General features: G+C 50.0%; 1 protein-coding gene across 1 annotated transcript in view; it reads left to right on the top strand.

Annotated features, from left to right (window-relative positions):
* PSMB7 (proteasome 20S subunit beta 7) overlaps positions 1 to 12,960 on the top strand; it is a 59,332-nt gene extending 46,372 nt beyond the window's left edge. Inside the window, exons 7-8 of the mRNA XM_060608714.3 lie at positions 9,630 to 9,781; positions 12,724 to 12,960. Coding sequence (XP_060464697.1) covers positions 9,630 to 9,781; positions 12,724 to 12,835 — 264 coding nt within the window. The 3' untranslated portion in view covers positions 12,836 to 12,960. The remainder of the gene's footprint in view (positions 1 to 9,629; positions 9,782 to 12,723) is intronic.

Raw genomic sequence — 12,960 nt, 5'->3', positions numbered from 1 at the left:
TTGCCCGTTGCATCAGTAGTTCTGCACGAGTTAGGCTTTTGGTAACGGTGTTTGTGAACATTAGAGAAAGGGGGAGAATTAGATCAGGTTAGCATCTATCATGGATTTCCTGCGTATCAGGCACTGTGCTAGCAGTTTCTCCTATGCATAGAGTACGTTGGTTTAATCCTTGTGACCACCCCGGTGCCAGATGGTTTTAGGCCTCTTTTGCGGATGAGGAAATTGGGACTTAAAAATGTTGACTTTACCACCAGGGTCACATAGTTCATAAGTAACAGGACTTGGATCTCCTGGGTCTTCATTTTCTTAAATTCTTTGCCGCGGCTCCTCCCTCCCTCCGAACAGCCTTAAGTAACTGAGAGGGTATCTGAAGGCCATGTGTGCCTGGGATCCCAGGAAAAGGTGATCAGCCGGGAGCCTCACGGAGGAGCGTCTGAGTTGGTAGCTCCGCACGATCTCCACCCACCTCTTGCCCCATAACTCCCCCCATCTGCTGTCTGCTTTACTTAGGTCTGTTCACTTTTACTTCCTTATAACTTTACTTTGCACACGGCCAAAACCTCATGACCACGATTTTCCCTTAGAACTTCACATTCTTTTGGCTCTTGCCCCCACAGTTGACGAACCCCCATACTTTTTCTGCCACACTCCAGACGCCAGACAAGCATACTTGGAGAGCCCCTGCCGCCAATGAAGTGGCATCTAAAAGTTGGCAAATGTTTTGGTTTTTTTCCAGAACAATAGCTTTTACTGGCTCTACCATTATCTTGTCTGTTTTTGGTGACACCTGTTAGGGGTGCCTACCGCAGGAGCTTACTGGTGCCTAGAATATATAATTTAAGTTAATCATTGCCTCCCATCAACCTACCAGAAAAACGGCTGCCAGGAAGTTATAAAAGGCCTTTCTGTGGTGGCCGAGTTTGTTGAGAGCTGGGTCAGTGCCCGTGACTGATGCTGGAAGTCCGGGCGGCACCCTCCACTTCCCGTCTCCTGCACTCCCACCTGACCACCGTTTCCTCCTCGCCATGCCGGCCTCCCGGTGCTGTTGATGGTCCTTCTCCCTGCCCCTGCCTGCCCACCGCCATCTCACTGAGAACGCTGTGATCACCTGCTCCACTTTCGCCTGCTTTGGCCTCTCCTCCCCTCCTGCTTCTGGGTTGCGGTTTCGTAAAGCTCAAACCTAACTACATCGTTTGCCGGCTTAAAATTCTCCACTTCCTCTCACCACCTCACGTGCAGGACCCGTGAGGTTCTCTGGCATTCAGCCACACTGCACTGCCTACCTGACCACACCTTTCTCCTCCTCCCCACTGTCATGGTTTTACTCCTTCCATCACTTCTGCCCCTTGGCTTGGCTATCATTTACTTGTATGTCAAGACTCAGCCCAGTCTTCATCACCTCAGCCCCATGATACCTCTGTACCTATAGTTCTCCCATCAGGCCTGCCTCTTAAGACTTCTTTACCACATTGTAGTGAGCTTGTCTTCTTTTATAAAAATTTTTTAATGTTTATGCATTTTTGAGACAGAGACAGAGTGTGAGTGGGGGAGGGGCAGAGAGAGACACGCACACACACACACAGAATCCGAAGCAGGCTCCAGGCTCTGAGCCGTCAGCACAGAGCCCAGCACGGAGCCCAAACTCACTAACTGCGAGATCATGACCTGAGTAGAAGTTGGACGCTTAACCGACTGAGCCACCCAGGCCTGTAGTGAGATTATCTTCTTGTTTCCCTTCTCAACTCTACACTTTGGGCAAGGTCTTTGCTCAGACCTTATTTCCAGTGTTTAGCACAGTGTCTGCGGAGCATAGGAGTGTCAGCGTTAGTAAATGTTTGCTGAACCAAGCTGACCCGTACATTTCGTTCAGAGGTTTTGCATCATTTGAAATTTGCTTCGTACGTGGTCATCTTTAAACTTCCTCAGACAAAGGTGCTCTGTATTACGATGGATCTCCTTCTAGTCCTTCATAATCCTTGTGAGACTCTAGAAGCAGGATTGGGCTATAACACAGGCCCCGTAATAACCTTCCCACATGTGCCGTGCACTCTGCAGTGCTTTCTGTCCTCCAGACTTTGGAGGTGGGAAAGGCTCAATGTGAGTGTGGCTCTTGTTTTTTAATCTTTGTTGTGACCCAAGGAACAAATTCACTTCATTTTTCCCCCCTCTGTTTTCATCTGCAGGAATTTATTGGCAGAGTTATCACTGACCGCTGGAGAGAGAGAAATATTATGAAGATCTTATTACTACCTGGGGCAACTTGGTTTTCATTTGGAGGATTGTTGAGCATATTTCTTACTCTTTCTTTAAATCCAGTCTTGTTTTTTTCTCTGATTATATTTGATTCACTGCAGCCTTGGAAATATATATTTGTATACACATATGCTGTGAACGCTGATTTCTTCTTCTTGCAGAAAGCAATATGTTCCTGTCTCTCTTGGTCCTTTTCCCTCTGGAAGCTTAGGTGTTTTTCCTTCCATTCACAGTCTCAGAATCCAGCAAGACCTCTTGCTCCCCACTGATTTTCCTGTGGCGGGATAGGAGCACCTAGGCTTTGGTGATGCAAGGCACTGACCTGGCACCCATCCCTGACTCCCAGTCAGACACGGCCGTGTGCCATGAGTGCGTCAGCCAGCCTTTCTGGAGCCTCAGTTTCCTCTGCTCTCAGGCGACGATGAGGAGGATTAACTAAGTAACGTAAACGTTTGGCTCAGACCCAGGGACGTGGTGGGTTCCCCTGTTTTCTCACACCCTGGCCTCTCCTTCTACCCTAGAACCTGCTAATAATTCTGTTTATAAAGTCTGTGCGTCGGGGACGTTTCTGTCCCTTTATTCCTCCCAACAGCCCCTGGACAGAGGCATTAACTCTGTTCTTCCAACAGGCACCCCGTGGCTCCCAGAGTTCAGTGCCGTGTCCGTCAGTGACCCAGCTGTCCTGGCTTTTCTCTTTCCATAGTGGCAGCTTCTGGCCCATTTTGGCTCTGCGGCCTCAGACCTCTCTTCTCCTGGCCCTGAGTTGCGATCAGGCTCTTGCATCCTTCGGTGATCTGGGACAGGCCAGCTTGGCAGTGGCCTTGTTGGTAGTTCCTTGAATGTGAACACCCCTTCCCATCCCTGCTGAAAACCTCTGAAATCACTCCTGCACTCCCCGCAGGTTGGTCCTTCCCTGTTTGCATCAGCCGGGTCCTGGGTGCCCAAACAGCTGTGGGGGAAAGAAGTGGCAGCACCCTGTAGACCTTAAAGACACAGTCACTGCCTCGCTCCCCACCACCTGCACCTCAGTTATGCCTGACAACCCGCAGGATCACACTGGCGGGCCGGGCCCCGTGGACCCCGACAGCTCGAGCCACAACCAAAACTTGGACACCTTTGCTTTTGTCACATAGCCCAGTCTGAAAAAAAATTAACCTTTTCCACCGTAAAATATGTGGCTACACGTGGGGTACGTCACCTGTTACACAGTGCGGGAAGCATTCTGCTTGTGGGGGGGGGGGACTGTTTTAAACACTTTTTTGAGCTCTTTGAATTTTATTCAGCCATCAGCCACAAATGACTCCTTCAGGCCGCATCCGTGGCATAGGCAGAACCTCGGCGTGTCCACAGGCCACTGTGGAACGTTATGTTTAAACCTCTTCCTCTCTCACGTGTTTAAGGGTCTTTGAGTGCTCTTGTTCCCTGGTCCCCAGTTGGGACTGGTGCACTTCTGGAACTATCCCTTTTGGTCTAATCTGTCTCATAACTCATTTCATCTCTGAGTTTGGCAAAGCCACGAATGCATTTGAAGTTGGTGTTTCATGTTTTCATTCGTCGACATCTGCACCAAGCTCCGTGCTAGCAGCCTGGGATCCGGGGATGGAAACGGGGTGATTTTGGTCCTTTCGTTTGAACCCAGGCTCTCACCACACATCTGGACTTGTAATCTTTTCGGCTGCGGATCATCAGAGCAATAGCAGTTTTTGCCGTTTCGAGAAAATCGAAGTGACAAAAGATAATGCAGGTTTCCCAAGATGAATTTGGACTGCTTCAGTTCTCTTTGGCTAAAATTCTTAGTTTTTAGTAAAGGAGCAAACTGTCATGAACTAAATGGTCCTTGCAGATTTCCTAGCAAACAGGAAAAGTGATGGAAGCTGTGAGAGAGTTCAGCTGTGTCGCCATCCACAGCTCTCCCCGGAGCAGAGGTAGGACAGCCACTGTCCCCTGACTCCCGTGGGACGGTGGGGTGGAGGGCAAAGGGAGGCACCTGCGGTACCCCAAAGCCAGGAGAGCCAGGGCAGCCCTGTTCTTCGTGAAGAAGGCTGAGTGTTTCTTCCTTTTTCATTCAGTGCCTCAGCCACACAAACGGGCCAAGTTTCCCAGCAAATAACTCATTGCATTTCTTTCTCAATTCTTAAAAAAGTTCTAGGTCAAGTCAGCTGTTTCGGATGGCTTGCCATCACAGGTACTCTCACACTCCAAAGCCGTATCTAAAAGTAGTGTGCCAGGGTTTCCATCAGATGCACATTTAATGTTTCGCCCGCCCCTAATGCATGTAAAACGCTGCTCAGCACGCGTAACTGAATGGTAGAACGTAGAGGGTTTATTTAAAGGGTAGTAATTTGATGCTGAACTGTCCAGGGTGCCCATTGGCTGGGGCACTTGCATTTTCCTCCGGTGACATTCCCAATCTAAAAATCACTTAAGTGAGAAGAGAAATTCGATTGTAGCCGTAGGCAAGGATAATGTGGAAAAGTTTCTTTGCAGTACTATTTTGGACCTGCACCATAGTGGATGCCGAGGTAATCTATCAGTTTGTGAGTGTCTACAAAATGCAACTCTCTAGATAACAGGTTTAAAGTAAAGATTTAATACAGTCTCCATCTCCTATGATGTTGCCGTGACAGTTTAAAACTCATTCTCTAAATCTCAGCAGACTTTATAGCTAGCAGTGGGCCAATATAAAGTTTAATGGCATTACAACACATAAATCATCTTTTAAAGATGCTACCAGTAGCTCCAATATTAAATGCAGACAATCGCCTGTGTTATAAATAATTTATCAAACACCATTTCAGATTAGCCTTCCATGCTGAGTTATTTATTTTAGCCTTTTCTGTACGATTCCTAAGGCACTTTTTGAAAGATCCATTACTGGTCAGTTTAATGAACTTGGGGGTCTGTTTTGTCCCCTCAAGCACTCGGGTACAGCTGTGGTGACCATTACATGGCCGACGCGGACCTCTTTGTGCCTTTTACAAGTGCTGCCCATTTGTCATGTAGCGGTAAATGGAGCTGCACATTGGAGTCGAGGGACACATTGCGCGATGCAGTGATGGAGACAAACAGATAGCTCTATAAAGTGCTGCTTGTCACAGCTGACTTGTAGTACAGTACATCACTCTTATTGTAATCTCATTTAAGAAGCCGGGGTGGCCCGGGGGACTGATATTCCCAGTTAGTTTGGTCTTTGTAGCCATAAAGCAGGAAGTGCTCCTTTTATATTCTCTGAACTTTTAGGGAGTGTGCTTTTTGCTTGGATTAATTATTACAGGAACTTCTTCACAGAACCGGGTGCAGATTCGTCAGCAGGTTTGTTTGGACCTCCTTCTCCTGGCCTGGGGTCTGGTCCAGGCGGTTGCTGCTTAGAGATAAACGGTCTCTGTGCTTCCAGGAGCCCTCTGGCTTGCTTCATTAAATAAGTTACCTTTTATTAAGCAACAGCTATATGCCAGACTCTATAATAGGTGCTTTCTATACCTTATTTCTAATTCTTGCAGAAGTCCTGTGGTAAATCCTAATTTGTCATCACCGTACTACAGGGAGGGGAGAGTGAACTCAGAGAGGTGAAGTGACTTGTCTATGTTTGCATAGCAGTAAGTACGAAACGGGGTTCAGACCCAGTCTTTCTGCCTCCACCTCTGCCAGGTTAACTTTTAATCACCAGGTGGTGTGTTTTGGCTGAGGGTCTCAAAGTAAAAGGAAGCAGCCATTGGGCCAGAGGGCCATTTTTCCGGAAGCCAGGATGAGTCCTACTGGTTGGTGTGCACACTGAATCCAAGTTCCCCTGTGACTAGCAACGTAAATCCATGAGCAGCTGGCTGGGGGAGGACGCCGGCCTGGCAGCGGGAAAGAGCATGGCACCTGGGCCTGACCAGCTGGGGTCACGGGCTCTGCAGGGTCCTCGTCAGAGCCCCTCTGTAGCAGCTGTCCCTGGGCAGATGCTCCTCAGAACTCAGGTTACCCCACGGCTTCCAGAAAAGGGAGGTGCAATTTCTCTATGAAGAATGAATCCTAGAGGAAGAAACGGTGCTTCCTGCATTTATTGTGGGCCAGAGATGGATAAAAATGTGGTGTTTTCCCCAGCTCTTGCTTTTAGTTTGTGGTTCTTCTCGATGGTATTCTTAAATATTTGGTAGAACTTGTTAAAGACAAGAGTTGTTTAATTGTGAAACTCCACTATAAAGAAAACACAGTATGAATATGCCCAGTAGCATATTTGCATATGTGTCTAGAATTCTGAGTGTGGAAATACAGTGGTAAAAGACAGTCTTCGACATACGAAGCATTTCCTGGAACATAGTAGGTGTCTTTTAAATATTTGTTGAAGACATTAACTGTGCAAGTAACGGGTAGACAACAAGTCCTTGGTAATTTTCACCCTATTCGCCTTTTGACAGGTTTTGGTGGGGGTGGGGAATATGGGAAATAAGACATGGCTTCTTAGTACTGATCTCTACCATATTATTACAGTATAGAAATGTGTAAGGCGTGGTCTGTGGGCAAGGGAAACAGTGCTCCCCCACCGGTTGTGGAAATGACCACTGGAGGAACTGCTGGTTGGCCCAGAGATTAGTTGGCAGCCACCATCCTTCTCTTGAACATCCCCGGCTTCCAAAGATCCTAGGTGATTGAGGAGTGACATACCCCGAGTCAGGGAACTGCTGTCCACTGTCCCTAAGTCACCACGCAGGTTACTTGTGAGCTGGTGTGGTGCTGTGGCATTCTGGCTCTGAAGTCCAGTGGACCTGTTTTACTGGTTACTAGCTTGGTGACCGTGGGCAGGCCATTCACCCTCTCAGCTATAGTTTCTTTTCAGTACTAACTTCAGAAGAGGGTGAAGGGCGGAGGTAAAAACGATGATTGGCAGTATGCCTGACTCAGTACTTGACACGTTGTAGTTGGTGCTCAATAAAATGTAAGGTTCATTCCATTTCATGGCAGCTTCAATCCTGTGTACATGAGATGGGGGTGGGACTGGAAATAAGATTGCAGGCTTGTGAGATTTTTCTTCCTTAAGGAATTATCTTCTCTAGAATTGGTGGGGAGGAGAAGAATTTAAAAGGCCTATTTTCTCAATTTTTAAAAGCCTTTTATACTTAAACAATAGCACGCACGATAATTTATCAATAAATCAAGCTATACATAGTACATTTTGCCCATTTTTAAGTTATTTAAGTTCATCTATTTACATTACAGAATATTTGCAAAATAGAGGCAGATGCACCTGGGATCTCTGCACTGTCGCATTCTGGTATCTGTGTGCCCAGTTTAATTCATGGACATTAGATATGCATGCCTGATATCATGGGTAGATCTCCGTTTCCTCGGAGTCTTCCCCCATCCCCGTCCCCAAAATCTGCACTCAGTCCTGAGTGCTGCCAGTAGGGTTTGTGACACCCACCGGGTGCTGTTGGCTGGCTCGAGGCACCGGCAGCAGTGACGAGAAAAGCCGTGATGACAGAGCAAAGGAAATCCTCAAACAACAGAGAAGAGAAAGGAAGAGGAGAGGGTTGGTCAGGAGCAGGGGAATAAGGAAGGTGCCCTACACATACGCGCATGCGCACATGTGCAAATCTAGCCATTTAGTAAGAGAAACAAGTTGGAATGAGGCTTAACGAGCAAGCGTGTTAAGTTACTGGTTGGTTTTTGCTGTCTGTTTGGTAGCAGCAGCCACCTCCCTAAGATGCTTGCTTTGCTAGCACTTTCACTGGCTTTTGGCCCGTTGGGAGCCCCAGGAGAGAATTCCTGGTTAGAGGATCCTCTGTGAACGGATTCTCACGGGGCTGTAAATGCACAAGAGATAAACCAGCTCCGTTGGTCCCACATGGGTGCCACTCGGGAAGTGAAAAAACCTGGTGGCGTAAAGATCCAAATAACCCCTCAGCTCCTACTGCTGGGTTGCTTTGGATCCCACTTCCAGCAGAGCCCTCTCTATCCTCCTCCGAGTCTGTAGAGGGCGCTCATGTCACTGGAATCCCACTTCCTGGCCTAGGGCAGGCAGAGGAGCAGGAGCCCTGAGTGCCTCAGATCCTTTCGCAAGGGAAAGTCAGCAATCTGCCCTTTGGTGATCTCAGGACGCCTTTGGGGCAGGGAGTGATATTTCTCAAAGGGTGGTATTTAGATGAGCTCTTTAGTTCAGCTTGCATGCTTAGGCACTCACGTGCTGGTGGATTAGGAAGGGGCAGCACAGGTTAGAGTCCCTTCCTTGGGAGAATGGTTCGTTTTTGTCCTTCTTGCCTGAAGAACTTGTATTTGATGTTCTCCACGTCCCACTGTGCTGCCTCCATTACCTGCCTTCTGTTTTACTGCCTTGTTTTCTACATGCCAGGCACGTGGCCTTTCAGCCCTTCCCGAAGCTTTGCTGACCCGGCTGGTGTTCCCACGGCTCCTTCTCAGTTATCTGTTAGCCCATATCACACTTGCCTTGTAGTTACTTAGGTCTTATACCCCCACTGGACTCTAAACCCCTACAGGGCAGAGACCTTGGGGCCTCATCCATCTCTGCAGCCCTGGCTTCTAGCATAGGACCTGGTGCGTGAGAGGCCTTCTCGGGTAAGAAATGAATTAATCCACTTAAGTAACTGTTGGTGACTTAGACTTGCTTCTAAGATGAGTAGAAGAGAGAGTGATTCAAAGAAATGAGTCACTTCAGTGAATTCGTAGGCTCTTTATTAGAAGGCAGTAGATTTTCTTGGGTAAGAGGTCCTGCCCTTGGCTTTGCCACCATTTTTCTAGAACTATAATGTTTTGGTGTATGTCTTACCACCCCCCCTCCCCATGATACTGACTTCTTCATTATGTTACCTGGAGGCAGGTTCCAACCATTATTGCACACTTTTGACCAGGGGTTAGCAAACTACAACCCATGTGCTAAATCTGGCCCACCGCCTATTGTTAATAAAGTTTTATTGGCACGCAGCCACACACATTTGTTTATATATTGAGGGTGACTGTTTTGTGCTACCATGACTGAGTTGAGTAGTTACGACAGAGACAGTAGATCTACAAAACCTAAAATATTTACTTCCTGGCCTTTTACAAGAACAGTGTACTGACCCCTGTTTTAGATGTCCCGTTGCGGTCTGCCAGCCCACAGTCCTCGGTTATGCAGGGATTATATGATGTGAAGCAGCATGTTGAAGAAGGGGTACGTGCATAAAGGGTTTGAAACACCTGGTTCCAGCACTTGCCATTCGAGGAACATTCAGCACATTGTTGTGGTACTGTGCGATCTCTTCTTCATCTATAAAACGGGCATGGAAAATGTCTGCCTCACAGGTGATTCTGTGCCCTGCTTGTGAAAGCACTCTGTGGATGTCCGAGCAGGCCCTCAGAGCAACCGTGGACATTATTGCTGCTGCTCTCTTTCTCAGGAGGAGGAAGCCAAGAAACTGGTGAGTGAAGCCATTGCAGCTGGCATCTTCAATGACCTGGGGTCTGGAAGTAACATTGATCTCTGTGTCATCAGCAAGAGCAAGCTGGACTTTCTCCGCCCGTACTCCGTGCCCAACAAGAAGGGGACTAGGTGAGTGAAGGAGATGAAATTCTGCCTGTGGCCCTAATTTCCTTGGCCACTCTCAATCTCTCCGTGGCATTTCAACTGGGTTTTCTTGACTGTTAGCCACGTTAGGTTTAAGTAAATCCAGTGTCCCTGGGCCGGCCGGCCTTACACAACAGACCTGTGAGTCATTATTTGCTTTATTTGCTGTCAGATGTAGGAAAGTGATTTAATTTGAAAATGTTGGTGGGAGAGGGAGAGCAGGGCCCAGGAAAGAGCCCTACCCTGGAGGGTTGTGGGGGAGAGGTTCGAATCGCCTGGTGTTCTTTCTCTGGTCTCTTAAAGAAGCCCCTGAATTCTGTATGAAATTCTGTGAGAAGCATTTTTTGGGGAAACCAGCCCATAGCTTTTCTCAGAGTGGTCCAGGAGTCGCAAGCAGTTATAAACCGTTCGTTAGGAGTCTCTGAAAGTCTTGGGAGCTGACTGGTGCCTCCTGCCCTCCAGGGAGCCCTGTCCTTTAGCCCGTGGCCATGTGCCGAGCAGGCTCCGTGTGTCGGTGGAGCGGCCTGGGCTCGGACTGGGGGACAGGGTTCTAGACGATTTGCTGAATAGAAGTGGAAGGTTTCCAGCCTCGTGGCTGGAGCATGCAGACGAGCTGCTCATTTGCGGTCTCCCATGGCCGTCCGGCCGTCCTCTGGCTCCCGGCCTCTTCTGTACCCTGCGTGGCTCAAGACGTGGCTCAAGACGTGGCTCCTGACCGCTGCTTCCAGCCATGTCCGTGCGAATGCAGCACGGCAGGATTTATAAACTCAACCACTCCCGTTTCGCCCCACAGCTAGCCCAGAGTGTGGCAAGCACCTTCTGGAATGCTTACTTTAACGCTCACTACTCATACCCAGATTCCAAATCGGGAGTAATTCCGAGGAAAGAGTAGAACATTGAGAACCAGCACTGCGCTCGGCATTGTGGGAACTCCCGTGTGCTCATGGAGGGTAGGACAGCTCAGCAGCAAGAAGTTCTCGCTCAGGGGTTGGAGAAATCTCGTTGCCTGGCGTGTGACTTTGGGCGCGTCAGTGTCCCAGTCTTTGAAATGATGGAGCTAGATTAGGTGATCTCTAACGACCTGTGGGGTACCTGGCGCTGTACTGGGGGAGCAGGCTTTGCCAAACTCCCTGATGGACTGCCTCCCCCATTATTTGCAAGATGCTGCGTGAGCTGAACAAGTCCATGGCGAAGAGTTCAGGGAGGGGGCGTGGTTACACTCCATCCAGACTGAACGGCGTCCTGGGTGAGGATTCCGGAAGCCATGTTGGAGCCACGGAAAAGTATTTGTGTTGGACAAGGAACCTGTGCTCAGCAGTAGCACATCTTAATTCTTGGAGACGCTGGCTTTCCTCTGGAAGGGAGACTGAACGAGAACAGAAACAAAATGATCCCGTCGGCTGGTTGTGAGGGATTCAGTGAGGTGGTGTGAAAGGTGCTGGGCCCGTGGGAGGTGTGGGCAGCTTCCTCTCTAGACGGAGCTTGCTCGCTCCTCGGGCCCTGAGGCGGGTGCCATGTGGCGTCAGGCCCCGTGACGACAGCGTGTATTCTGGGATCTTCCCGTCACCTTTTCTGCCAGTGGCTGATCGCTGGGGCACTCCCTGGGGTAGGGGAACCTCTCCCAGAGTGGGCAGTCCGGCGGGGGAGAGAGCGGGGGCAGAGCCTCAGGCCTGGGCAGGTGCAGACCCGGCCATGCACCTTCCTCTCGGCTCTGCCCCCAGCCCTCCGCAGCCCTGCTCCGGGAAGGAAGCCCTCTCTGCATGCCGACACCGGGCGCCATGACTAGGGTGGCGGGGCGGCGCCCGCGGCCAGGCCTCCCACAGATGTTGTGCTTCGGAGGAGTTGGGCGCAGCAGCCACGTGGGGCTCTGGCTCCAAGAGGACAGGCTGCCAAGGGTCGGTCTGGGGGAGGGAGCCACGTCTTCACACTGGCACGGACGGGTGGGGCACATCTTTAAAAGGTGCTGCTGGCCCCTCCTTGGAAGGGTGTGGTTGGGACCCGAAGGTTTGGCAGAAACGCGGCCAGCCATTCTTTGCTGCTCAGGCTCCTCTGACGTCACCCACTTTTTTCCGCTTCCCGCTCCCTGTTTGAGCACAAGTGCCCATTCGAGGGGGTGATTTTCGAGGAGCACGTGGTCATGGCACAGCTAGCAGCCTTCTGTTAGTCCATGCCAGATTGACAGAAATAATGTCCCAGCTGGGGACAGACCAGAGGAACAGTTGGATTTGTACTGTTTGACGATATTGTAATTCCTGGCCCCAGTGTGAGAATTAGCAGCTCAAACGTGGATCTCACAGACCGCTTGTGCTCAGAGAAACCGCTGTCGACTCAGAGAGAGGTGTGGGGAGTGTCGTCGCGGTGATCCGCCACGCCGCCACAGGCAGCAGGCCACCCTCCTCGAGGCTCAAGGGTGTCGTCAACAGTGACAAGCCCAGAGTGCGGCTGTGGGCCATTTTTATACTTAAAATGTTCTTGAAGTGTTCAAGATAACATTTAAGTCATCCTTTTTTCTATACAAGAGAAGGGTGATGGCGGCTTAACAGATCTGCTTCCCGCTGATACTGAAAGGTGCTCTTGGGAGGTTGATGCTCGAAGGCGAATGACCAAGTGTTTTCCAGCATCTTCTGGGGATGGTAAGGTGGTGGGGAAGGAAATCTGAGTGCCCATTAAGTGCCAGGTGCTCTGCAGGAGTGCTTTTAATGCACATCTCTCCCAGGCGTCCCTATTTTGTGGCACTTGAGCACTGAGGAGAGCGAGCCTCGGGACGGCTGAATGAATCCCCCCCAGGCTACAGAGCAGGGAGTCAGGAGAGCCAGGCTCTGCGTCCGGGCTGTTCGCCACCTTACCTGAGCGCATGTCCCTCGCTCCGGCCCCGTGTGGGGCCCCTTGAGGAGATCCTAACTCGGCCTTTGTTTCTGTCCCGTTAGGTTTGGCCGGTACAGGTGTGAGAAAGGGACCACCGCAGTCCTCACGGAAAGGGTCACTAGCCTGGAATTCGAGGTGCTGGAAGAAACCGTGCAGACGATGGACACTTCCTGAATGGTGTCCGTGGATTGGGGTGGCGGGGTTACTGCTCTACCGGACGGGGGGCAGTGGAGGCTCCCCCATAAGACATTCATTTGGCAGTGTGTGCTGATGAAACCCAATAAAAAATGAAAACCAAA

The sequence above is a fragment of the Panthera onca genome, chromosome D4, assembly GCF_046562875.1.
Source record: "Panthera onca isolate mPanOnc1 chromosome D4, mPanOnc1 haplotype 2, whole genome shotgun sequence".
Classification (NCBI taxonomy): Eukaryota; Metazoa; Chordata; class Mammalia; order Carnivora; family Felidae; genus Panthera; species Panthera onca.
Note: the sequence above shows the minus strand (reverse complement) of the source record. Positions and strands in the feature narration are given on the sequence as shown.